Source organism: Suncus etruscus, chromosome 19 (genome assembly GCF_024139225.1).
Source record: "Suncus etruscus isolate mSunEtr1 chromosome 19, mSunEtr1.pri.cur, whole genome shotgun sequence".
Lineage (NCBI taxonomy): Eukaryota > Metazoa > Chordata > Mammalia > Eulipotyphla > Soricidae > Suncus > Suncus etruscus.
In genome coordinates, this window is record NC_064866.1 from 688,135 (window position 1) to 713,827 (window position 25,693).

General features: G+C 42.5%; 1 protein-coding gene across 1 annotated transcript; it reads right to left on the reverse strand.

The window, feature by feature from the left end:
* Window positions 1-116: 116 nt before the first annotated feature.
* Window positions 117-21,646, reverse strand: CTSS (cathepsin S). Its single transcript, XM_049765939.1, has 8 exons — window positions 21,586-21,646; window positions 18,604-18,730; window positions 11,982-12,104; window positions 10,310-10,459; window positions 9,275-9,505; window positions 6,576-6,741; window positions 5,277-5,379; window positions 117-554 (listed from the first exon to the last, which is right to left on the reverse strand). Coding segments are annotated over exons 1-8 (1,002 nt in total). The 5' UTR covers window positions 21,588-21,646; the 3' UTR covers window positions 117-454.
* Between the last annotated feature and the right edge of the window lie 4,047 nt (window positions 21,647-25,693).

Below are 25,693 nucleotides of genomic sequence, written 5' to 3' on the forward strand. Positions count from 1 at the left end.
ATTCATAACCAAATAGTTTATTCCTGTAAGTATTCACGATCATCACCAGTGTTGTTTAATGTATATCCTCATGGTAGAATTTAGTAGTGATTGAAGAATAAAAGAATGGGAGGATGTAATGATTCAAAAGAACTGTTTATTAATGATTATCAAGTTAAAAATGATATCAGGTGACTTTAACAGATAGAATGCAAAAATTGACAATGATAAACACGACAGATTTCTTTGGGCTTATCATTTCTCATGCAGTTATGTCAATAGCACATTTTTCGTTCACTTAGTCTGTGTCATCCCCCCCCCCAAGATCTACAAAATCAAGAAATACAAAAGTTAAACTTTATTTTGTAGTACAGTAAGGAGATACAGTCCACTTATTTCTAGTGATTACGGCAGGTAAAATTAACCTGAGGCGGTGTTTTGTTCTTCATGGCCTGCTGCAAAATGAAGTGATCTTCTAGATTTCTGGGTAAGAAGGGTAGCTAGCAATCCCACAATGATTTCCACTATTTCTTGCCATCCGAATATATCCTTGGTCACCAAAGTTGAGGCCCCAGCTTTAGAAAAAGAAATGACACACACACACACGCACACACACACACACACACACACACACACACAAAATAAAAACTGATTACAATCAAATCATATGTTCTTGGACTTCTTTTCTCCTAAGTTGATCACAAAACTATAAACTGAAATTAGAATCCAATATCACAGGAATTTCCCCAGGGCTTGTAGGTAATTGTCAAAGACCAGTTTAGGAATCTTTATGTTCTATTGAAGAAGAGAGGTAATATCTAAGGAAAATAATAAAAGCTCTAACCATTAACTGTTAACCTTCATGACCTGGAGGCCTCTCTCTTTCTCCTTTTAGAAGTGAGGTATCATTGTTTACAATAGGATTGGAGCTCTTGACTTCGAATGGCAGTGTTGGTACACAGTCCCTCCACAGTAGCCCAGAGCTTCAGTCAGTCTTCAGTCTCTTATTCTATTTTACGGTTTGGGTTTGGGTTTGGGTTTGGGGTCACACCTGGCAGTCTTACTCCTGGCTCTGGGCTCAGTGATGACTCCTGGTGGTGCTTGGGGGAACCTCATGGAGTGTGAGGGATCAAATTCAGATCAACCTTTTGGCACTCAAAACAGGGACACTCCTGGAGGAGTTCAGGGAACCACATGAGATTCTCAGATTGAACCTGGGTCAGTCATATGCAAGGCCTTATCTACTGATCTCTCTGGCTTCTCTACAAAATATATTTATTTTGGTTTTTCGGGCCACACCCATTTGATGCTCAGGGGTTACTCCTGGCTAAGCACTCAGAAATTGCCCTTGGCTTGGGGGGACCATATGGGATGGGGGGGGGGGGGGAGATCGAACCGAGGTCCTTCCTTGGCTAGCGCTTGCAGGTCAGACACCTTATCTCTAGCGCCACCTCACCGTCCCCTCTACAAAATATTTTTAATAATTTATGCTATGGTATTAAATTCTTGATCTCATTGCTAGATATTGATCATCAAAGCATTCTACAAAAATCTTAACTGGGGGCTGGAGAGATAGCATGGAGGTAAGGTGTTTGTCTTGCGTGCAGAGGTTGTAGGTTCGAATCCCAGCATCCCATATGGTCCCCCGAGCCTGCCAGGAGCAATTTCTTTTTTTTTGTTTGTTTGGTTTGGTTTTTGGGGTCACTAAGCGTGGAGCCAGAAGTGACCCCTGAGCACTGTTGGATGTGACCCAAAAACAAAAAAAAAAAACACAAACCTGTAATTAAGATAGTAATGTGTAATGTTATTAAAGACAATTTCCTACATCAGATAGAGTCCTATTTATAGAGACTCCAAGGAGGAATAATAACAATAACAATTATTTAATCAATGTTTACTTATGATGCACAGACGCTTCTAAGTTTTTACATTATTTTGCCGGGTGTGACCCAAAAACAAAACAAAACAAAAAAACCTTTATTATTTTAATTCTTTAAGACTCTTGAAACTAAAAAATAAAAACAAATAAAAAATACTCTTGAAACTATTATTTTCATTTTGCAGATGGAGAAAACAGAAATTAAAGACATTAACTCACTCACTTAAAGTCCCGTCAACCAGAAAGGAGATAAGATTCTACCAAGGTCTACCTGGCTCCAAAGCTAATGCTTTCATCACTATGCTTGAATGCACTAGATAAGAAAATGAAATTCCTGGGCCCGGAGAGATAGCACAGCGGCGTTTGCCTTGCAAGCAGCCGATCCAGGACCAAAGGTGGTTGGTTCGAATCCCGGTGTCCCATATGGTCCCCCGTGCCTGCCAGGAGCTATTTCTGAGCAGACAGCCAGGAGTAACTCCTGAGCACCACCGGGTGTGACCCAAAAACCAAAAAAAAAAAAAAAAAAAAAAGGAAAAAAAAGAAAATGAAATTCCTATGTCCAAAAAGAGGAATGAATGCAGGAACAGAGGAACAGAGGTCATGCTCTGTATGTGCTCAAAGGTTAAATATAAACAGGAGAAATAGAACAGATGATTTCATGTTCTTTACTTTAGGATTTTTTACTACAATGTAATATAGTCACATTGTAGGTGATCTGATTTAGCCTTTTAAGAGATAAATAAGAATTAGTTAAATCAGGGGCCCTCCATACAACATTTTGTGTCCCTGCCCTAGAGGAATCTTTTTTTGTTTTGTTTTGTTTTTTTAGTTGTTTGGGTCACACCCCCCAATGTTCAAGGATTAGTACTGACTTTGCACTCAAAGATCACCCCAACTTTGCCTTCTGTGGCCCCCAGGTTAATTGAGTTTGAGACCCCTGAGTTAAATGATCTAAGAGAATTTTGTGGGGCCAGAGAGATAACACAGCAGTAGGGCATTTGCCTTGCAAGCAGCTGACCCAGGACCAATGGTGGTTCAAATCCCAGCATCCCCAGGAGTAACCCCTGAGTGCCACTGGGTGTGGCCTAAAAACCAAAAAAAAAAAAGGAATTTTGTATAGGAAACCTCTATGGAGTATAGAATCTATGTCCATGTCCAATCTATTCTTTGTGTCTAATTAATGTATTTTGGGGGGCACATCCAACAGCACTCAGGGGTTCTAGATTTGTGCTCAGAAATCGCTCCTGGTAGGTCAGGAGGCCATATAGAATGCTGGGAATTGAAGCCAGGTCCGTCCGGGTCAGCCTTGTGAAGGCAAACACCCTGCCGCCATGCTCTCTATCATTCCAGCCCCATCCAGTCTATTCTCAATAGCATTTACTGCAGCAGTTGCTGAAGTCTTTCTTCATTTGATTCTTTTTTATGTGCATCTCTCCATAGTGGGCCCTTTGTTCTATAACTTCTATAAAAGAGAGCAAGAAATCTCTAATTCATTTATTTATTTTCTGTTGCACATTTGGCTTTCTTACCTTTCATAGTATTTTTTGGGAGGGGGGGGTTGTGTCATACCTGGCAGCACTCTGTCTCTATGCTCAGAAATCTCTGCTGGCAGGCTCAAGTTGGGGGACCCTATTGTATGCTGGGATTCAAACTACCGTCCTTTTGCATGCAAAGCAAATGACCTACCTCCATGCTATCTCTCCTGTCCCAATTTTTTTTTTTTCGTTTTTGGGTCATACCCAGCAGCGCTTAGGGGTTCCTCCTGTCTCTATGCTCAGAAATTGCTCCTGGCAGGCTTGGGGGACCAAATGGGATGCCGGGATTCGAACCACCATCCTTCTGTATGTGAAGCAAACACCTTATCTTCATGCTATCTCTCTGGCCAGTCTTTTTTTTTTTAATAGGCTAATTTCTTCTGGTTTTTGAATATTTTTTCAAATAATTGGCTAAAAGTTTTTTTGCTAAGTCTCCAGGCTATGCCAAGTAACCTGTGCTTCTATTCAACCTACAATCACCTCTCTCAGTATTTCTCATATTCTACTGCAAGGGTCTGTACACAAACTCATTTCCCCCCCCCCCTTGAATCTATTAGACTTGGAGCATCTGAATTCATTTTAGAAAGGATAGTTCTTGATTATCAAATACCAAGCCCAGCACTATGCTTGGAATGTGGTAGACTCTCAATATATGTTTATTGAATCAACGTATGAATGAAGATGTAAAAGTGAATAGGAAACTACTCTATTTTTTGCTGTTATTGCTGCTGCTGTTTGGCAGCGTTGGAGATCAAACCCAGGCTCTCACACATATGAGGAAAGTATTCTTACCCTTGAGCTCTATTCATGGCTAAGACAGTTCTTTTTTTTTTTTTTTTTTTTTTTGTTTTTTTTTGGCTAAGACAGTTCTATATTTTAAAATTTTACATTTTAGAAGTAAGTAATATGACCATATGTATGTAAAGCCCTGGGTTCAATTCCTAGCATTTCATAAGTAAATTAAAAGGAAATGTTTACAGTGACTGAAGTATGATTTACAAACATAGCTATAAATATGCACAGTGTATGAAATATTTATGATAGATTTTCTAAGGCAAAGTTAAAGCTTAGAAGTTAGAGAGACAAGAGGAGGAGAGAGAGTACAGCGGGTAGGTGTACATGGCTGTCCCAGGGTCAATCCCTGGCATCCCATATAGTCCCCTGAGTGTACCAGGAGTGTTTCCTGAGTGCAGAGCTAGCATCACTGGGCATGGCCCCAGAACAACAACAACAAACCAAAATTAGATAATTCAGAGTAAATATAATATGGAGGGGTAAGCATTTAAAATAGGGATTAAAGAGTGAGTAAGATTTGGGCAGGAGAAAGCCCAAAAATGTTTAGGGGCTACTCCTAGATCAGTGCTCAGGTGTCATTTCTGCTGATGCTCAGGGGATCGAATGTGATGCCAGAGATCAAAGTTTAGAGTTGAGTACATGCAAGGCAAGCACCTTGCTTTATCTCTCTAGCCCTGAATAGGATTTTTTTGTTCCACACCCAGCGGTGCTCAGGCCTTACTTCTGGCTCTATGCCCTCTGTCCTCTCCTTTACCTTGGATAGGATTTTTGTTTGTTTGGGGCCACATCCAGTGATAAAATGGGGCACTGGCTCATTTGAGATGATCCTTCTGAGAAGTTATCAATGTTTATCATTGTCAAGTTCATCAACATCACTAGAAAGCTAATTTTCTTATTTTCTTGTTGGCTTTTGGGCCACCTCTGGCAGTTCTATCCTCAGGAATTAGCCCTGGTAGAGCTCAGGGGATCACATGGGATGCTGGGATCAGCCACGTTCAAGATAAGCGCCATATATCTGTGCACTCTCTCCAGCTGTGCCACAAGAAAGCAGTTGTCACCAAATGTACATTCAAGTATAAAACTGTTACCTGTTTTTTACCAGCCAGTAATCTTTCCCATCCAGGTTACCGTAGCCGATCACGAGTACACCGTGGTTCACTTTATCAGTGCAGGCTGCATCAAAGTAGACACCTGAAAGGCGGCACAGGGAGAGAAAGTGGAGTGAATGGTACCGGTTGTGAAGGACTCTTGGAAATGTGACTGCTTTTATCAGGCTATTTGGGATATGTGGCAAGGTTGGCTCATTCAATCACACATAGACGCGATTCAAAGTTCATATTAATTTTCTACCTACATTATCTTTGTCTTTTCTGGTCATGTCTGACATAGAATCTTAGTTTACTGAGAAATCTTTGATAAACTATTGCTTTTTTCTTTTCAACTTGTATAAAGCCAGTTATTGTATTTCTTTGACATATTCCTAAATTGTTTGCCCATGCATTGTCATCCTTGACAAAATTAAATCATCTTTAAGGATCTAAAAGAAAAGATGATGGGGTTGGAGTGATAGTCCAATGAGTAAAGCACTTGTTTGGCTGGGTTTGATCCCAGCACCCCATATGGTCCCCCAGGAATGATTCCTGAGCACAAAGCCAGGAGCAAACTATAGGTGCTAAACCAAAACCAAAATCAGAAAAAGAAAAAGATGAGGGACTAGAGAAATAATACAAAGAGTGAGCATTTGCCTGAGCACCACTAGGTGCAGCCCCGACACCCTGCCCCTTACCCCCCCAAATGATATCCTTCCTCTATATTTAATATAATATTCTACCACTAGTGGTACCCTCCCATGTCCCAGCAAAAGTGGCTCTGGGCTAGAGACGTAGGCTGAGAGCAGAATAGCAGTCTCTAATTCCAGCCGACCATTTCCAGACTTTAGGCAAAAAAACTGTTCAAAAGATTTTGCTTTTTAACATGTGGGATAGGCCTATTGTGTGGATTGGGACAGATAGAGGACAAGAAGAATTCATTATAGGAATTGGCTACTAGTGCTAATAAATTTGGTTAAGTATGACTTGATTAATTGAGGTGTTATAATGTTGATATAAAAAGGAGAATTCTGTTCAACTTAAACTCAACATACAGGAAGAGCAATAGTCCAGTGGATAGGCTTCTGCCTTGCATGTGGCTGCCCTGGGTTAGATCCCTGGCATCCCATATGGTCCCCTGAGCCCAGCAGGAGTGAACACTGAACACAGAGCTAGCACAGAATCCACACTAAAAGCAAACAGCTCCCCGCAACATTCAAAGGTTGAGTGATGGGAAGGGTGATATTCTTTTTGATGATGCCAGGGGAGCAAGCAAGAGGACATTCACTGGGTCGTTACCGCTTCTGTAGAGGAAGAAGGAAGGATGACTTGCATCGATAGCAACAGACACAGGCCCTTTATTGGCGACTGCTTCTTTCAAGCTTTCTTCATCGCCATAGGGGAGTTCAACGTATTTTGAACACGTAGCAGCTCGATTTTTTACATCATACTGGCACGTTCCATCCTACAAAAAAAAAAAATATATATATATATATATATATATACATATATACTATATAACCAGATATCAAAGTATACTTAAACGTCCCTTATAAATTATAGCATACATGTTGATTTCAAAAGTGTTTTCTTTCCTTATTTAGCCTTTTCAAAGGTTTTAAGATCCTTCCACCTTTTAAAGAAAGAAAAATTGGGGCCAGAGAGATAGCTTGGAGGTAAGGTGTTTGCCTTTCATGCAGAAGGACGGTGGTTCAAGTCCCAGCATCCCATATGGTCCCCCGTGCCTGCTAGGGGTGATTTCTGAATGTAGAGCTAGGAGTGACCCCTGAGTGATGCTGGGTGTGACCCCAAAACAAATGAAAAACCAAAAACAATAAAAAAGATTTATACAGGCTATGTAAAAGCGAGAACTGCATTTTAAGTGGGAAAGAGGAATGAGATTTTCACAAGTTGTTGTCTATGCAACTATATTTTATAAATTGCTTAATAGGAAAAATAACTTGAATAAACCAAAACAATAGTGATACTGTTAGGAAGGTTTTTTTTTTTGTTGTTGTTGTTTTGTTTGTTTGTTTTTGGGTCCCACCCGGCAGCGCTCAGGGGTTCCTTCTGGCTCTTCGCTCAGAAATCGCCCCTGGCAGGCTCGGGGGACCATATGGGATGCCGGGATTCAAACCACCGTCCTTCTGCATGCAAGGCAAACATCCTACCTCCAGGCTATCTCTCCAGTCCCTATTAGGAAGTTTTTAAGTGATATTTTCACATCCAAATTCATGCAAAATGGTTATATTATTTATATTTCAAAGACAATATGTAAGAATCTTTCAAAGAGCAAAAGGGCATAACTTAACTATTTAATGTGGTGGTAGAATAATGTGTTTGATGACTTTAGAATAAGATTGAGCATCGTATTTTAAACTTTAGGACAATAATTAAAGACAGATGTACAAGAGAATATTAAGGAAAATTTGCTGGAAAAATCCTTTTTTTTTTTTTTTTTTTGGTTTTGTTTTTGTTCTTGGGCCATACTGGGCAGTGCTCAGGGGTTACTCCTGGATCTGCAGTCAGAAATCATTCCCGGCAGGCTTGGAGGACCATATGAAATGGAATGCCGGGAATTGAATCTAGGTCTGTCCTGGGTCGGCCATGTGCAAGGCAAAAGCCCTACCACTGTGCATCCTTCTGGCCCCTGCAGGAAAATCCTTTCAGGGGTGGGAAAGTTAGGCCGACCCAGTAGTGCTTAGGTCAGGGGTCTCAAACTCGCCATACAACATTTTGTGGCCCGTGGCCGGCCTTCAAATATCGCAGTATTTGCGATTATTCGCTTACTGAATAATTGCAATAAAAATTGCATTAGTAAGAAAAAAATCGCATTAAACATTCGCATACCCTGAGCAGTTCCTTTCGGATATGCAAATGTTTAATGCGATTTTTTTTCTTACTAATGCGATTTTTTATTGCGAATATTCGGTAAGCGAAATCCTTTATGCGGCCCTGCCTCACCCCGACTTTGCCTCCTGCGGCCCCCAGGTAAATTGAGTTTGAGATCCCTGGCTTAGGTTCTGCTCTCCCATTCTGTTCTGCATTGTTCTGGGAGGTGCTGGAGGTTAGGGTTGGATGCTTACATGAAAGGCAAGTACCTTAAACTCTATCCTATTTCTCTATTCCTCAAAATCTGCATTAACACTTTTTTTTTTTTGTTTAGTTTTGGGCCACACCCGGCGGTGCTCAGGGGTGACTCCTGGCTGTCTGCTCAGAAATAGCTCCTGGCAGGCACGGGGGACCATATGGGACACCGGGATTCGAACCAACCACCTTAGGTCCTGGATCGGCTGCTTGCAAGGCAAACACCGCTGTGCTATCTCTTTGGGCCATGCATTAACCTTTTTATTCCTTTTCAGTTTGTTTTATCTATCTGGTCTACCAAAATCTACTTTTAAGCTTGCTTGTTAAAACTATTGTGCTACCAATAGGGTCTGGAGATATAGTACAGAAGGTAGGGCATTTGCCTAGCATGCAGCTCATCTGGGTTCAATCCCTGAGCACCACCAGGGGTACGCTCTGAACACAGAGCCAGGAGTCAGTCCTGAGCACTGCTGGGTGTGTAGCAAAAACCAACAAATGAAAAACAAACCCCAAAAACTATGGTGCTACTCATAAATGAACAAGGATCTTCTATGCAAAAGAAAGAATAAAAATTTCAGAATTGGAGCTGGAGAAAGATAGCACAGTGGTAGGGCATTTGCCTTGCAATCAACCTATCCAGGGTGGACGGATGGCATCCCATATGGTCCCCCGGCCAGATGCCTGCCAGGAGTGATTTCTGAGCACAGAGCCAGGAGTAACCCCTGAGCGTTGCCCGGTGGGATCCAAAAACAAAACAAAACAAAACAATTTTAGAATTGCTCATGGGGTTCTCTTACACTCTCAATATTGCTTCTCAAGCACTTGACTTGATGGGTAAAATGCAACAAGTCAACCAATAGTACAAAAATGCCGAGTAACAAAGATGAAAAACGTAATTGCGTATGACATACCATGGCTTTGTAGGGATAGGAAATGTCAGAGTCGATCCCATTGTTGTCAATGATGTACTGGAAAGCCTGGGTCATGAAGCCACCGTTGCAACCTTTATTGTCATACTTTTCGTTCTTGGAGCAATCCACCAGATTCTGTGCACTGAGCGACACCAGTTTTCCTGTTTTCAGCTTCAGCTGCGCTTCCAAGGCCCCCACGGCGCTAAAGGCCCAGCAGGCCCCACATGCGCCCTGAAACAGAGACACAGTCACAAAGGCAAGAAAGGGAAGACGACAGGAGGAAGCTTTGGTGACACAACCTGTCTGCCTGGCTCCAGGCCCAGGAAGAGTCACACCCCGTGGTTTCCTCTTTGCACAATAGGAGTGAAGGTTGACTTGAGTTGGCTTGGTGGAGGCACCCACTAGCTTTTGGATCACAGGGCAGAGTGATAGTGCAGTGGTTGAGACACTTTCCTTGCACACGGATGGCCTGTGTTCGATCTCTAGCACCACACGTGCTTCCCAAACCCCACCAGGAGTGAGTCCTTGAGTGCAGAGCTCGGAGTAAATCCTGAGCAATGCTGGGTGTGGCCCTCCAAACTTAACTTTTTAAAAAACAATTACCAAAAAAAACAAAACAAAACAATGACATGTGTACAGTGGGTGGGACACTTGCCTTGTACTTGGCCACCTGGGTTTGATCCCTAGTATTCCATAGAGTCCCCAGAATACCTCCAGGAGTAATTCTCGAGTGCAGAACTAGAAATAACCCCAGAGCACTTCTGCCAGTGTGTTCCCCAAGCCGCCCCAAATAAAAATAAAATTACACATCACTTTGCTTATTTCACCGTTTCTGTGTAATCTGGCTCTAACCATTAATTAAAAAGCAATTTGAGTAATGTAAATTAAGCATATTATTATATGTAGTCTTTGCCCTCAAGGGACATAGAATTTAATTGGAAGACAATTAGAAAGCAAGAGACTATAAAAATTGCTGCCAAGTTCTTTAAACCTGACTTTCCCTGGGGCGCTGAGACTCGTGGTGCTAATTCTCACCTGGTACTTCACTTCAGTGACACATCCCTGATCTCTCCAGTCCACGGAATCAGGTAGTTTCTGGTTAGGAGCTGCCTTGTAAGTCACGTTTCTCTGCCACTGGCTGGGAACTCTCAAAGAACCCATCAAGGACAACACTTCTTCACTGGTCTACAAAGCAAATATATGTTTCTTTTCATTAATATTATTCTTTTCCATAGACTAAGCATTGTCACTGTGAATATATTAAGCCACAAGAAGCAGCTGGTAATCACGACTAATATAGAAGCCGTTACCTATTTGCTAGGAGAATGATCTGGGTATTTTAAGCCTTGTATTTTGTGTTGGTATTCCAGTTAGACATTCTAATCGAAAAGGAAATTACGGACCAGAGACATGGCATAGCGAGTATTTGTCTTGCATGTGGCTGATCTGGTTCTGTGGTTCAATCCACAGGACCACGTATGGTTCCCAGTACTGCCAGAAGTGAGCCTTGAGCACAGAGCCAGAGTAAGCCAAGAGTACTGCTGCATGTGGCCCAACCACCACAAGTTCCTTCTCCCTCCCCACCCCCCTAAAAACAAAAACAAAAAAAGAGAAAAAGGAAAGAAATTAAGAAAATAGTAAAAACTAGAGGTTACATGGAGATAGACATTTGGTTCAGAGCAAATCAGGATTTTATAAAAAGGATGTCTAAAAGCAGGTAAAAAAGAATTACAAAGGAGATTCTTGCTTATAAGTAGGAATTCATTTATGGCGAACTTTCATTTTAGCCACAATGGTTAAGTAGAGCAGAGTTTACTTATTTATTTATTTTTTATTAAATCACCATGAGTACGGTATTAAAAAGTTGTTGATAGTTGAGTTTCAATTATACAATGTTCCAACACCCATCCCTGCTGGGTATGGCACAAAACAAACAAAAAGAGCAGGAGGGTCATATTAAATAGCTGATTTCGACTTACAGAGTGTGACAAGTTGTTATGGACCCAACACAATTTCTGAATAAAAACACTTTCAGAGTAGTCATTAAGCGTGCTTTCTGGAATTAATACAAAACAAGAGTCATAGTATATATTGGGCTCGGAGAGATAGCACAGCGGCGTTTGCCTTGCAAGCAGCCGATCCAGGACCAAAGGTGGTTGGTTCGAATCCCGGTGTCCCATATGGTCCCCCGTGCCTGCCAGGAGCTATTTCTGAGCAGACAGCCAGGAGTAACCCCTGAGCACCGCTGGGTGTGGCCCAAAAACCAAAAACCGAAAAAAAAAAAAAAAGAGTCATAGTATTGATCTGGGTTTAATTTTTTTTTTAAACTTGATTGATTGATTGTTTGGTTTTTGGACCACACTCAGCAGTGCTCAGGTGTAACTCCTGGCTCTGCACTCAGAAATCATCCCTGGCAGGCTGTGGACCCATAAGGGATGCCAGGAATCAAACCAGATCCCTCCCAGATTGGCCACATGCAAGGCAAATGCCCTACCACTGTGCTCTCTCTGGCCTCTGGGTTTAAAATATTTTCTGAAGAAGGAATTTGGGAAGGAAAGCGACAGAGCAGGATTAGGAAGGAATCTGTCCCAAATCTTACTTTCAGTGACAATGTTCTCTTGTCACTACTCTTTTGTCTTAAGATTCTTTGGGCAAGACAACCATCCTGCTCACCTGGAGAGGAAGGTGAGGTTTGTGGCTGACTTACCATATCTGCCAGGTTGTTCATGGTAAGGTCATGCGAATGCATTCCCATCGAATGTTCCAGATTATGAATTGTCACGTATTTCAGATTTTTCTCCCAGATTAGCCGCCGCGTTTCTTCCTCATTCTAAATATAAGAAAAAAGTAGAATATAGTTACATTGAACCATTGGTAAGTGCTCCAAAATTAAAATAAACATCTTATTGGTATATTCCACTAAAATTAGATCTGGGAGCATGTAAATTTGTGAAATAATCTCACTGATAAAATCACATGTTAATTGTAATTTCTACTCCTAATTACCTTAATTTTACTTTACTATAATTTAATTTAATTACTTTACTTCTAATTACTAATGCCTCTTCACATTGCCAGGTATAATCCCAAAACAAAACAACAAAGAAAAAACTAGGTACAGAGATGACAATTCCTGTAGGGGAAAGGCTGTGGGCTTTCTTTTCATGTGCTGTCACTAACAGCACCAGATTTCTGCATCCCTATTTCCCTTTAGAGGGTTCCTGTGTTCTTTTGAAAAGTCCAGTGTTCCATTTGGTGGAAACTGGTGTGAACCAAACAGATTCCCATCTTGTCTGGCTACCAAGCTAGTGGCTGACTGACCCAGCGATCAGCAAATTAGGAAGAACTCACCTTCAGCTGATTTTCACACCAGAACCCCAGAAGCAGGAGTTTTTGTCTAAAGATTTGACATCAGTGTCAACATTTTTGTTTGTTTGTTTGTTTTTGAGTCCCCCTGCCCCCGGCAGCGCTCAGGGGTTCCTCCTGACTCTAAGCTTAGAAATCGCTCCTGGAAGGCTCGGGAGACCCTATGGGATGCCGGAATTTGAACCACAGTCCTTCTGCATGCAAGGCAAACACCCTACCGCTGTGCTATCTCTTCGGCCCCCAGTCTAACATTTTTAACAACTGATCACTGAGTGGTCAGGCCACTTCCCTGACAGACAATTGTAAAATGCCCTCTGCTATGGCCCAGGTGGTATTGATCTTGGGATTGTCCCCGCAGACTCAGGCTGTGACCCCTATTCTTGTACGAATGCTTTATTTTTATTCTTGCAGTTGAAGATACTTCCAGTTCAGCTGGGTGCTTGGATGTGGTTCTCAGTAGTTCTTGGGGACAACGCAGTATCAGGATCGAACTCAGGGCTCCTACCTTCAAAGCATGCACTCCCCTCACTACTCCATATCCCAGGCACACAAAAGCTTTCTTTATATTAATTGTATAATACATTGCTACCTTGCGCTATGTTATTTTTCTTTTTTTTTTTTTTTTTTTGGTTTTTGGGCCACACCCAGTAACGCTCAGGGGTTACTCCTGGCTATGTGCTCAGAAGTTGCTCCTGGCTTGGGGAACCATATGGGACACCAGGGGATCGAACCGCGGTCCGTCCAAGGTTAGCACAGGCAAGGCAGGCACCTTACCTTTAGCGCCACCGCCCGGCCCCTATGTTATTTTTCTTTTTTTTTTTTTTTTTTGGTTTTTGGGTCACACCCGGCAGTGCTCAGGGATTATTCCTGGCTCCAGGCTCAGAAATTGCTCCTGGCAGGCACGGGGGACCATCTGGGGCGCCGGGATTTGAACCAATGACCTCCTGCATGTTATTTTTCTTGATTGGCATTTCCATAGCCACCTTGCATTGAAAGTTCGAGGCTGGCAAATGTCTCCCTGTCTCTTGAAATAAACTCTAAATAGAACAATAGCCTGGATAAGTTACAGAGTTTTTCTTTTCTTTCTTTCTTTCTTTTTTTTTTTTATATGCTGCCTTCTGATTGGGTGCATCAATATTTACCCAACTCCAGTAATGGCTGGATATTACTATTTTCTTTTAACTTCTTAAGTTAGAAGCATTCCAACAGGATGAGAAGCTGAACCACTTCTAGCAGAGCTAGGCCAGGCTCCAGGTTAGCAGTGTGAGGACCAATGGTACTGGGGTTCCTCAAAGCAGTCCGGTGGTACTGAGGGCAGGGGCAGGAAGTAGGCTGGGTACATATGCCAAGCATCACATGACAGGCATGTGGTCTACCAACTGAGCTATCTCCCTGCTCCATATTATAATCCTTAATATAATAACTGTATTTTTCATTTCCAAGGTTTCCAATGGAATTTCAAGCGTGTCTAACAATTTTCTACTCAGTTTGCTGTGAATTTAATTCCACTATACATATCTTTCTTCTTCTTCTTCTTCTTCTTCTTCTTCTTCTTCTTCTTCTTCTTCTTCTTCTTCTTATTATTATTATTATTATTATTATTATTATTATTATTATTATTATTATTATTATTATTTTAGTTTTTGGGTCACACCCGGAAGTGCTCAGGAGTTACTCCTGGCTCTACACTCAGAAATCGCTCCTGGCAGGCTTGGGGGACCATATGGGATGCCAGGATTCGAACCACTGTCCTGTATGCAAGGCCTTACATCCATGTTATCTCTCCAGCCCCATAGGTATCTTTAAAACTATTTTAGTTTTATTGTTTTTTAAAATTAAGACTATGGTTAACAACGGTAAGTTGTGAAAATTACAGTAGTAATGATGGTTTTTCATGTGCATAATTCCAACAGCATACCCATCCCCTCCGTCCCCAAAGTATCGTAACACGCCTCCTTCAACCTCCTCCCTAACCTATATGGATCAGTTCTCCAATAAGGCAGATGACTGGGATCAAGAAATTGTGATACATTTCTACAATGGAATATTATGCAGCTCTAAGAAAGAACCAAACTGTGCCATTGTAGCAACATGGATGCGGCCCTCCGTACAACCTTTGGTGGCCCTGCCCTAGAGGAATCTTTTTGTGTTTTGTTTTGTTCTAGTTGTTTGGGTCACACCCTCCAATGTTCAAGGCTTACTACTGACTTTGCACTCAAGGATCACCCCAACTTTGCCTCCTGCGGCCCCCAGGTAAATTGAGTTTGAGACCCCTGAACTAGAGGGTTTCATACTGAGTGAAGACAATCAGAGGAAAGAGTTGGTACAGAATGATGTCTCTCATAGGAGGACTTTAAGATACATAGTGTGGGGCCCGGAGAGATAGCACAGCGGTGTTTGCCTTGCAAGCAGCTGATCCAGAACCAAAGGTGGTTGGTTCGAATCCCGGTGTCCCATATGGTCCCCCATGCCTGCCAGGAGCTATTTCTGAGCAGGAGTAACCCTGAGCACCGCCGGGTGTGGCCCAAAAACCAAAAAAAAAAAAAAAAAAAAAGATACATAGTGTGGGGGCCGGAGCGGTGGCGCTAGAGGTAAGGCACCTGCCTTGTAAGTGCTAGCCTAGGACGGACCACAGTTCAATCCCCTGGTATCCCATCTGGTCCCCCAAGCCAGGAGCAATTTCTGAGTGCATAGCCAGAGAAACCCCTGAGAGTCAACGGGTGTGGCCCAAAACCAAAACAAAACAAGATACATAGTGTGGTTCTATTATTCTATCCAGAGTGCATTCAATGTTGTTATTAATTCTGGCTACTCTATAAGAGTTGCATTTAAAGAGAATAATATAAACCTAAAAGTACTGATCCATACCCCACTTCTAGGGCCAAAGTGTCCAGGAAACCAGAGCCCAATTATCGGTTTTCAACAGCTCTTTCCGACTTAATTTCATTGAATGGGAGAACATACACTTATAATCTGATTCCAGGAAGTAAAAATCTATATTATCATCCCTTTCCTTCAAATTTTTTCTGTTAGCCCAGCACTGAATATGTACAGAAGTATTACTAATTCAATAGAGGAGAAAATGGGATAAAGAAAAAGAAATCATGGGGCCAGATGATAGCACGGCGGTAGAGCATCTGCCTTGCACGCAGCTGATCCAGGACAGAAGGTGGTTCTATTCCCGGTATCCCATATGGTCCCCCGAACTTGCCAGGAGCAATTTCTGAGTGTAGAGCCAGGAGGAAACCCTGAGTGCTGCTGGGTGGGACCCAAAAAAACAAAAAAACAAAAAAAGGAAAAGAAATCAGGAAGTTAGAGAGATAATACAGTGGTCAGGAAGTTTGCCTTGCTGTGGCTGACGCAAGTCCAGTTCCAGATACTACAGGCCCCTGAGCACTGTCAGGAGTGAGCTCTGAGATCAAAGCCAGGAGTGAGCCCTGAGAACTTATATGTGTGGCCCCCAAACAAAACAAACAAAAGAAACCAGAGCCAGAGAGAGATAATAAAGGGATTAAGGCACATGCTTTGTACATGGCCAACAATCTCCAGCACCATATATGGTCTTGAGACCTGCCAGGAGTGATCCCAGAGCACAGAGCTAGGAGTAAGTCCTGAGCACAGCTGGGGATACCCTACTTCCCCCCCAAAAAAACAACAAAATACGGCAAACTAAGAAGAGTCATTTTTATTTCCTTCCAGTGACATGGGCATTCGTTGGTGCAGAGAGTAATATTCACATTATTCCTCCACTAACTGACCTAATATCCCCATTTACTAAAAGGGGAAAAGAGTAAGAAAACAACTAGGGGGCTGGAGCAATATATATATATATATATGTATATATACATTTGTATATAAATATATAATAAATTAATATATATATAAAATGAGAATAAGGCATTTGCCTTGCATGTGGCAGACCAGTGTTTGATCCCTGGCATCCCATATGGTCCCCTAAACCTGCCAAAAGTAATTTTTGGGTGCAGGACCCAAAGTAACTCCAGAGCATCACTGGGTGTGGCCCCCCCCAAAGAAATCTAGAAAACAATTCCAAGGAGTTTATCCTACTAAAAGCATCACAAACCCTTGACTTCCAATAATTTTTTTGGGGGGGGATTTTGGGTCACACCCAGCAGCACTCAGGGGTTCCTCCTGGCTCTACACTCAGAAATAGCTCCTGGCAGGCTTGGTGGATCCTATGGGATGCCGGGATTCGAACCACTGTCCTTCTGCATGCAAGGCAAACACCCTACCTCCATGCTATCTCTCCAGCCCCAACTTCCAATAAATTTTAAGTGTTCAATTTTTCCAAGGGCACTGTAACATTTTTTCTAGTTTTTAATTTGTTTGTTTTACTTCTGTTTGGAGAAGTCTATGAAAAAATTGGATAGTCCAAATGTTCTATAAATCTAGAAAGACAGGGCTGGAGAGATTGCGCAGCAGTAGAGCATTTGCCTTGCATGCAGCCAATCCAGGACAGACAGTGGTTTGAATCCTGGCATCCCATATGATCCCCTGTACCTGCCAGGAGCAATTTCTGAGAGCAGAGCCAGGAGTAACCCCTGGCAACACTGGGTGTGGCCCAAAAACCAACAACCAACAATAAAAAAAAAAAAAAACTAGAAAGAGCAGCTGAAGCATTAGTATGACCAATAGGGCATTTGCCTTGTATGCAGTTGATCTGAGTTTGATCCTTGGCATCCTATATGGTCCCCTGATCACTGCCAGGAGTAATTCCTGATTAGTTTTTTTTTTTTTTCAAAAAGACTCTTTTTTTTTTTAAATAGATTTCTCCAAACAAAAGCATTATATTAATTAATTTCCTTGTAATGTAGTTGGGGAGTAAGTTCATTGAATAGTAACATAAAATTCCTGACGTGTCAAGATTAAACAGAACATATAAACATTCTTTGAAACTTCCTTTTACTTTTAGAATACTCACGCCATTATTATTATTCACATAAGCATAGATATAACATACATAGACATCTTTTTATGTCACAATGCTTCCCATGAAGTTTCAATGTACTACTAGACAGATAGTTGTATAGTCACATCTTTTAGGTTTAACTCCCTTATTTAAAGAGTATTTCATAAAATCCTCTTAATAAACTTAGTAGGAATAAATAAATAAATATAATCAGTCTTGCTATGAACTCAGAAATGACATTCAGTTGCAGTTATACCAGTCAGGAGGGTTAAGGTCTTAAACCAGTCATTAAATATGCTTTGAAATAAAAAAAGGCACAAAGTGAGGAATGAAAGCAAGAAATAACATCTGTAGGAGGGTGGGAAGGAAGCTAAGGATGCCAGAAATAACATCTGTAGCATTTCGATGTTCTAGGGAATGCAATCAGCTTCCTTTGGTTCCTCAAACCTGTTCTCATTTTGTTTTATTTTTGGATCCCACCCAGCGGTGCTCAGGGATCATTCCTGGCAATGCTCGGGAACCTCAGGGGTGCCAGAACCTACCTCTGCAGGACCATAGGGCATACAAGGCAAATATCTTACCCTCTGCACTGACTATCTGACCTCTCCTCTTATTATTTTTCTTTAATTTCCAGGAAATAGTTCCATTTAAGGGTATGTATGTATGAGAGAGAGAGAGAGAGAGAGAGAGAGAGAGAGAGAGAGAGAGAGAGAGAGAGAGAGAGAGAGAGAGAGAGAGAGAGAGAGAGAGAGAGAGAGAGAGAGAAGGGAATGGTGGGAGAGTCTGGCAGTCGGGTGCCTGAGCACTCATGTGTTCCAAATGTCCCTGGCATTGCAGAACTGAGCCACCACACCGTATCCTCCAGCCCCTGAATTCAGGACTAGTGGCCAAGAACCCCTGCTGGGGTCTCCTCCTGAGAGGAGGCCCAGGTGATTGCTTAGTATTTATTGAAAACCCTGTCGTTGAAAACAATTTTGAGGAGGAGAAAGGGTATGTAAGGAAAAGCCAACTGGTGGCTGGCTAGCCCTTGTACCTTTTCTCTGTATTCTTTGCCATAGATTTTCTTCCAGAGAGTCCAGTGGCCGTCCAGCGTGGGGTCTCTGTGCAACTGGGCCACAGCTGGGGAGCACAGTAGCAGGAAGCAGACCAGCCAGCTCATCCTGTGAAGGTAAATGAAAAGAGGGTCTATGAGCTGTGTATTTTCTGAGTGTTGCTTTTTGTAACATAGCCCGGCAGCACTGGGGCCCAGGGATGGTTGAGAAGGCTGCGGTGTTCACACTTCAACGCATGCAAGAACTTCGTTCCATCCTCAGCACCGTACATGCCTCTATGCATTGTAGGGGCCGCAGCCTCTGTACACACCTTTGAGTGTAAACAAATCAAAAGTAGCATGCAAAGTCTATCAGACAGAATATTTTGTTATGTTTTGTTTTGTTTTTAAGTCACACCTGGAAAACAGAGATTTCTCCTGGCTCTGTGCTCAGAAATCTCCCCCCGGCAGGCTCAGGGGACCATATGGGATGCCAGAATTTGAACCACCATCCTTCTGCATTCACGGCAAACGCCATGTGGTATCTCTCCGGCCCCTATCAGACAGAATATTACCCATAAGAATTCTACAGAAAGCTCCCAGGACTAACTGAAGATTTATCTCTCCACCTCCCCCCGGTCCGACATTTGCAAAGTGTTGCAAGTTTGTAGAGGGGGCCAGAATGATAGCACAGTGGTAGGGTGTTTGCCTTGCACGCAGCTGACCTGAGTTTAATTCCTGGCATCCCATACATTCCCCCAAGGCTGCCAGGGGTGATTTCTGAGTATAGAGCCAGGAGTAACCCCTGAGTGCCACTGAGTGTGCTCACCCTCCCGCCAAAATAATGATTTGCAGCAATGTCCTAATTTCTGGAAAACCAAATTTTTTTCCAAGGTCCGTAGTGAAGGTAACTAGGAGGCCAAGTAGAGCCCAAAAGGATTTCAGGGAAAATTCTTTCTTCCTTTCCTCACCCCCAAAAACATCCTTAAACAGAAGACTGTCATGGGTCTGCAGGAGGCTCAGAGGCGAAGCACCTGCCTTACACACCTGTGGTAGATTCTTCCCGGGCAACTCTGCTGCCTGAGAGTCCCTGCACCACAACTCAAATGTGTGATGCTGGCATGCCAGCACCAAGTGTGCCATCTCCAGGCAAGGAAACAATGAGAAGGAAGGCAAGTTGAGAAATAAAATTCCGAGATCAGGGGCCGGAGCCGTGGTGCTAGAGGTAAGGCATTTGCCTTGCAAATGCTAGCCTAGGATGGACCACCCCCGGAGTCCCATATGGTCCCCCCAAGCCAGGAGCGATTTCTGGGCGCATAGCAGGAGGAACCCCTGAGCATCACCGGGTGTGGCCCAAACACCAAAAAAGGAAGAAAAAAAGAAAAGAAAAGAAAAGAAAATTCTGGGGCTGGAGAGATAGCACAGCTGTAGGGTGTTTGCTTTGCATGCAGCCAACCCGGTTGTACCCGGGTTCAATCTCTGGCATTCCAGAGGGTCCCCCTAAACTGCCAGGAGTGATTTCTGAGCACAGTCATGAGTAACCCCTGAGCACTGTAAAATCACCCCACACCCCTTACCTCCAAGCCCAGGTGAACGAGTCTGAATAATCCAAACCAGGCTGAGGGTGAAACCCGTGTAATCTGGCAATCTTCTCCCTAGTATGGAGAGCCAGCCAGCTGCCTGCCAGAACTACAGTTTTTATTGAGTACAGAGACCCCACTGGGTGGGGCAGTCAACCCACCCAGGTTTACAAGGAAGACTATCTTTGTTTTGCAAGAAACCAAATTATAAACAAAAAGATACAAAGAAACCAGCGATAAACTTTGTTTTAAGTAAACCTAACAGAGCACCACTGGGCGTGACCCAAAAACAAACAAACAATAAAAATAAAACAAAATCTGTGCTGGAGCGGTGGCGCAATGGATAAGGCATCTGCCTTTCCCACGCTAGCCTAGGACAGACCGAGGTTAGATCCCCCGGCATCCCATCTGGTCCCCCAAGCCAGATGAGCACAGAGTCAGGAGTAACCCCTGAGTGTCACCAGGTGTGACCTCAAAACAAAATAAATAAATAAATAAAATTTTAAAAAAAGGAAGACAAAATTCTGTAAGAAAGAAATAAGAAGGAAGGAAGAAAGGAAGGAAGAAGACAAACCTTTGAAAACTCAGATTATTTTCTGAGTTGCAAGATATCTATTTAGCAGGTTGTAGGGGATATTCCTGACTCTGTAGTGACTGAGGGACCCGATGTGGTGTCAAGGATCAAACTAAATCTGGGCATGCAAGGCAAATCCCAAGCCCCTGTTATTATCTCTCCAGTCCCAGAACCACAAAATTCTAAAAATTCTAAAAATTCATGGGGCTGGAGCCATGGTGCAAGCTGTAGGGTGTTTGCCTTGCATGCGACTGACCTAGGACAGACCATAGTTCGATCCCCTGGCATCCCCCAAGCCAGGAGTGATTTCTGAACGCGGAGCAAGGAGGAACCCCTGAGCGTTTCTGGCTGTGGCCCGAAAACCAAAAAAAAAAAAAAAAAAAAAAAAAAAAAAAAAATCCTAGCAATCAAAATATCTATTTCAAAGGAGGCAATTACCTACTCTTGAAAACTCAACTTCTATATTATTTAGCAAAATTCAGTCACTAGTCCCTCAAATTGGATTCTACCCTTGTTTCCTTTTCATTCAAAACAGTTCAAACTACAACCACGTAAAATTTCAACTTACATTTCAAAAACAAAACAGAAAAAACAAAAAACAAAAAAAAACCTGCCCTAGTTTCAGGATAGTTTAAATACAAAGATGAAATTTTCAAAAATGGATCTTTGTTTTAGGTTTTTTTTTTTTTTTATGAAACAAAGGGAGCGATAAGATTTTTTGTTTACTTCCTGATAGCCAAGATTTAAGGCCTGGCAAGCTAAGCTGATCTGGTTAAAAGCAAAAGCAAAGGGTTGAAAGATGTTCAGGGGGATAAGAGAACAGATACATACATGCCAGGACCAGCAGGCGCTCTGGTGAAGAAGACTCGAAGATGGTCCCTCTCCCAAGTTTCCGAGGCAGCGAAGGGACCTCAACTAAACTGGCCTTAAAAAGAAATTAGACCTATGTCACATGAGGTATTCGCAATGAGGAAGTGGGCTTTCATTTCAGTTTCATTTAAGATCATCTGCACTCTGACCCGCCAGTGTCAACATAGGGCTTTGGAGACAAAGCAAGTAGCTTGCGTGGTCTAGCTTTCAAGGTGAGTGCCTGGAAGCTAATTGTGTGTTTGTTTTAAATTTTATTTTAGTCACTGTGATTTGTAATACTGTCAGTGGTAAGGCTGCAACATTACGATTTCATCATTTCCTCTACACACACACACACACACACACACACACACACACACACACACACACACATTCTCCTGCTTCAGACCTTTTCTGTTTCTCCTTTTATTTGTTTGATTGTTTTTGTTGTTTTTTTTTTTTTGGGTGCCACACCCAGTGATGCTCAGGGGTTACTCCTGGCTTGGGAGACCATATGGTATGCTGGGGCTCAAACCCAGGTCCGCCCTGGATCAGCCGCCTGCAAGGCAAATGCCCTACGGATGTGCTATCGCTCCTTCTTAATATCCTACATATGAGAAACATGTCTCTGTCTCTGTCTCTCTCTCCTGGCTGAACTTCACTCCATATGACACTCAACCTTGGATAAATGCAGACAAAAAATCCCCCCCCCTTTTTTTACCTGTCTGTTAACTTGACTTAGCCTTTATCTGTATGAAATTTCCAAAGTTTGATATAGAAACATCGATTCCACTTTTACCTTATCTTCTTGTGTGCTATAAGAAAGTTTTATTTATTCAAATGTAATAAAGAGGGCCGGAGCAATAGAACAGTGGGAAGGTGTTTGCCTTGCACGTGGCCTATCCAGGACTGACCCTGGTTCAATCCCCAGCATCCCGTCTGGTCCCCTGAGCCTGCCAGGAGTAACCCCTGAGGAGTGCCACCAGGTATGGCCCCAAAACAAAACAAAACAATCAAATGAATTAAGATAGGCTCATTTGGTGGTCAGAGAGATTGTACAGAGCATCAGGTGCTTGTCTTGCATGTTGCTGGCCCAGGTTCAATCCCTGGCACCACATGGGGTGCTGAGGATTGTCAGGAGTGATCCTAGAGTACAAAGCTTAGAGTAGCCCCTGAACAGTTAGGTCTAGGCCAGTTTTCCCAACCCACCTGCTCAAATACATTTCTTTAAATTTCACAGTTTTACTTTAAATAACTTTATGGGGGGTTGGAGTGGTGGCACAAGCGGTAGGGCATCTGCCTTATACACGCTAACCTAGGATGAACTGCGGTTCAATTCCCTGGCGTCCCATATGGTCCCCCAAGCCAGGAGCAATTTCTGAGCACGTAGCCAGGAGTAACCCCTGAGTGTCACTGGGTGTGGCCCCAAAACCAAAAATTAAATAAGTAAATAACTTTATGTTTTTGTTTTGGAGCCACACTCAGAGGCGCTCAGGGCTTTTTGCTCAGGGATAACTCCTTCCAGGACTCAGGGGGTCATATCTGTTGCTGTGGATGAAACCTGGATCAAATGTGTATAAGGAAAATGCCTATCTTAGTAGAATCTCATTCCAATTTTCACAATTTCAGATAGTGTTTTCTTTTTTTAAAGTTTTGTGTGTGGTGTGAATAAGGAGCTTGTTTTATTTGTTTTCCCATCTTAATGCTACCTCTAGCCAATACTTTTTTTTAAGGTTTATTTGCTTATTTATTAATTAATTGATTTGTTCTTGGGACATACCAGGCGATGCTCAGGGGTTCCTCCTGGCTCTCCGCTCAGAAATCACTCCTGGCAGGCTCAAGGGGGACCATATGGGATGCTGGACTCGAAACACCGAACTTCTGCATCCAAGGCAAACGCCCTACCTCCCGAATGCTATGTCCCCGGTGCCCATTATTTCCTTTTGGATCAAAGCTATGATAGTGTCCTGCTTTAGAACAAGGGGGCTATACCTTTTTCATGCCTTTTACCATTTCCTTTAACAGAGTGGTGATATGTATACTGGGCAGTTTGTTGTTACTCTGGTATTTTTACACACATCATGCATTACAGAATGTACAGGCCAGACTTTCCGAAATGTCTTCCATACTGGAAAGTACAAGCACCTTCCCAGAGGAAACACATTTTCAAACTAAAAGCCATCCCAAGGCCAGCAATTCTCCACTCACCATTCCCATTACACCAGAGAAACCACTATATGCCAAGACGAAAGGGATGAAAGGGATGCTGAAGATGAGCTTGTCTTGATAATTCTGTCTTGAGAAACTGGAGAAGAGGTCAATCCCAGGCTTCACAAAAATGCCCCATTTTACTACAGTTAAAACACCCGAAACATCCGGGACTGGAGAGATACATTGATAGACAAGCACTTGTAAGCAGCTGACCAAAGGTGGTTTGAATCCTGGCATCCCATATGGTCCCCTGTGCTTGCCAGGAGCATTTATGAACACAGAGCCAGGAGTAACCCCCTGAGCGCTGCCAGGTGTGGCCCCAAAACAAACAAAAAAAAACATCTAAAACATCTGCCCTGAGCCTGAGGGGTGGCACAGCCGTAGGGAGTTTGCCTTACACACGGCTGACCTAGGATAGACCACAGTTCAACCCCCCAGCATCCCATATGGTTCTCCAAGCCAGGAGTGGTTTCTGAGCGCATAGCCAGGAGTAACCCCTGAGTGTCACCATTGTGGCCTAAAAACAAAACAAAACAAAAAAAACAAACCAAACATCTGCCCTAAGACTTTTATGCATCTATTTCTGCCACTAGCATTCACAATCAAATGTACATTCTAGAATTGCTTCAAGTTATTTTCCAACAAAGAAAAACTAACAGGCAACTGATTTTTATTGCAATCACTGCAGACTGCCTCGGGATACTTTAAAAAAGAGAAATTTGAAAGTACCACCTTTTCATACATGTGAAATGCTTTTCCTACGTGGACAGGCAGATGCATAAATTACAGACCTATATGGACGTCCCCTTAGAAAACCTCAACTTGTCACAGGATGTTCTTTATTCTAAGAACAATTAAAAATGTAATCATTAAAAAAAAGAATAAAAAATGTAATTATTTTCTGTTTCCAATCTTTATGATGAAGTAGACAAAAGTCATTACACTGCATACTGTAAAATGTAGTAAGACAGCGCTGGGTCCTCGGCCAGGAGTGATCCCTGAGCACAGAGCCAGGAGTTATCCTTAAGAACTGCTGGCTCTCCTCCACCCAAAACCAAAAATATATAAAGGCCAAATTAGTGTTGCTTTTATTTTTAGTTTAACAGACCAGGACACTTAAAATTAATATATATATGTATGATTTCAAAAGTGAAGGAGCATTTTAATACTTAAAAAGTATAAGATACCCCATTCTATTGCTTTTTTTTCCTTCAAACAAAACCACATAACTCAAATGAACTAGCTCTGCCTCTCAAATAGAGGGGGAAACAAGGGAGGGTTCCAGGACTAAACAGATATGTGATCACTAATAGTAAGCCAGACAAAGAGGGGACCACCTACTCTAGCAGCCCGGGGGTGATGGTGGGGGATATGAATTGCAGAAAGGGAACAGGGATGGGGGGAGGACAAATTTGGTGAGGGTGTTCCCCTGATTCAATGTTAATATGTACTTAAAGTACTACTGTGAAAGATATATAAGCCAATATGATCAAAATAAAAATTAAAAAAGAAAGTATAAGAACACTGGAGCTGGAATGATAGTACCATAGGTAAGGCATTTGTCTTACACACAGCTGAGTTCTATCCCTGGCATCCCATACTGTCCCCTGAGCATCTCTGGCTGTGTTCCAAAACAAACAAAATAGCTAGGAAAACCTGGGGCTGGAGCAGTGGCAAAGTGGTAGGGCATTTGCCTTGCATGTGCTAACCTAGGATGAACCGCAGTTCGATTCCCGGCTTCCCATATGGTCCCCCAAGCCAGGAGTCATTTCTGAGCACATAACCAGAAGTAACCCCTGAGCATCATTGGGTGTGGTCCCCCCCAAAAATAGTTAGGAAAACTCTAGAAATGAAAAATATTTAGATTTGAGGAAGAATT

Coding starts and splice junctions, on each gene's coding strand:
- CTSS (XM_049765939.1), bottom strand. Junction 12,105..18,603: donor GCAAAGAATACAGAGAAAAG/GTACAAGGGCTA, acceptor TCTTATATTTAG/AATGAGGAAGAAACGCGGCG. Junction 9,506..10,309: donor TCACTGAAGTGAAGTACCAG/GTGAGAATTAGC, acceptor TCTCTGTTTCAG/GGCGCATGTGGGGCCTGCTG.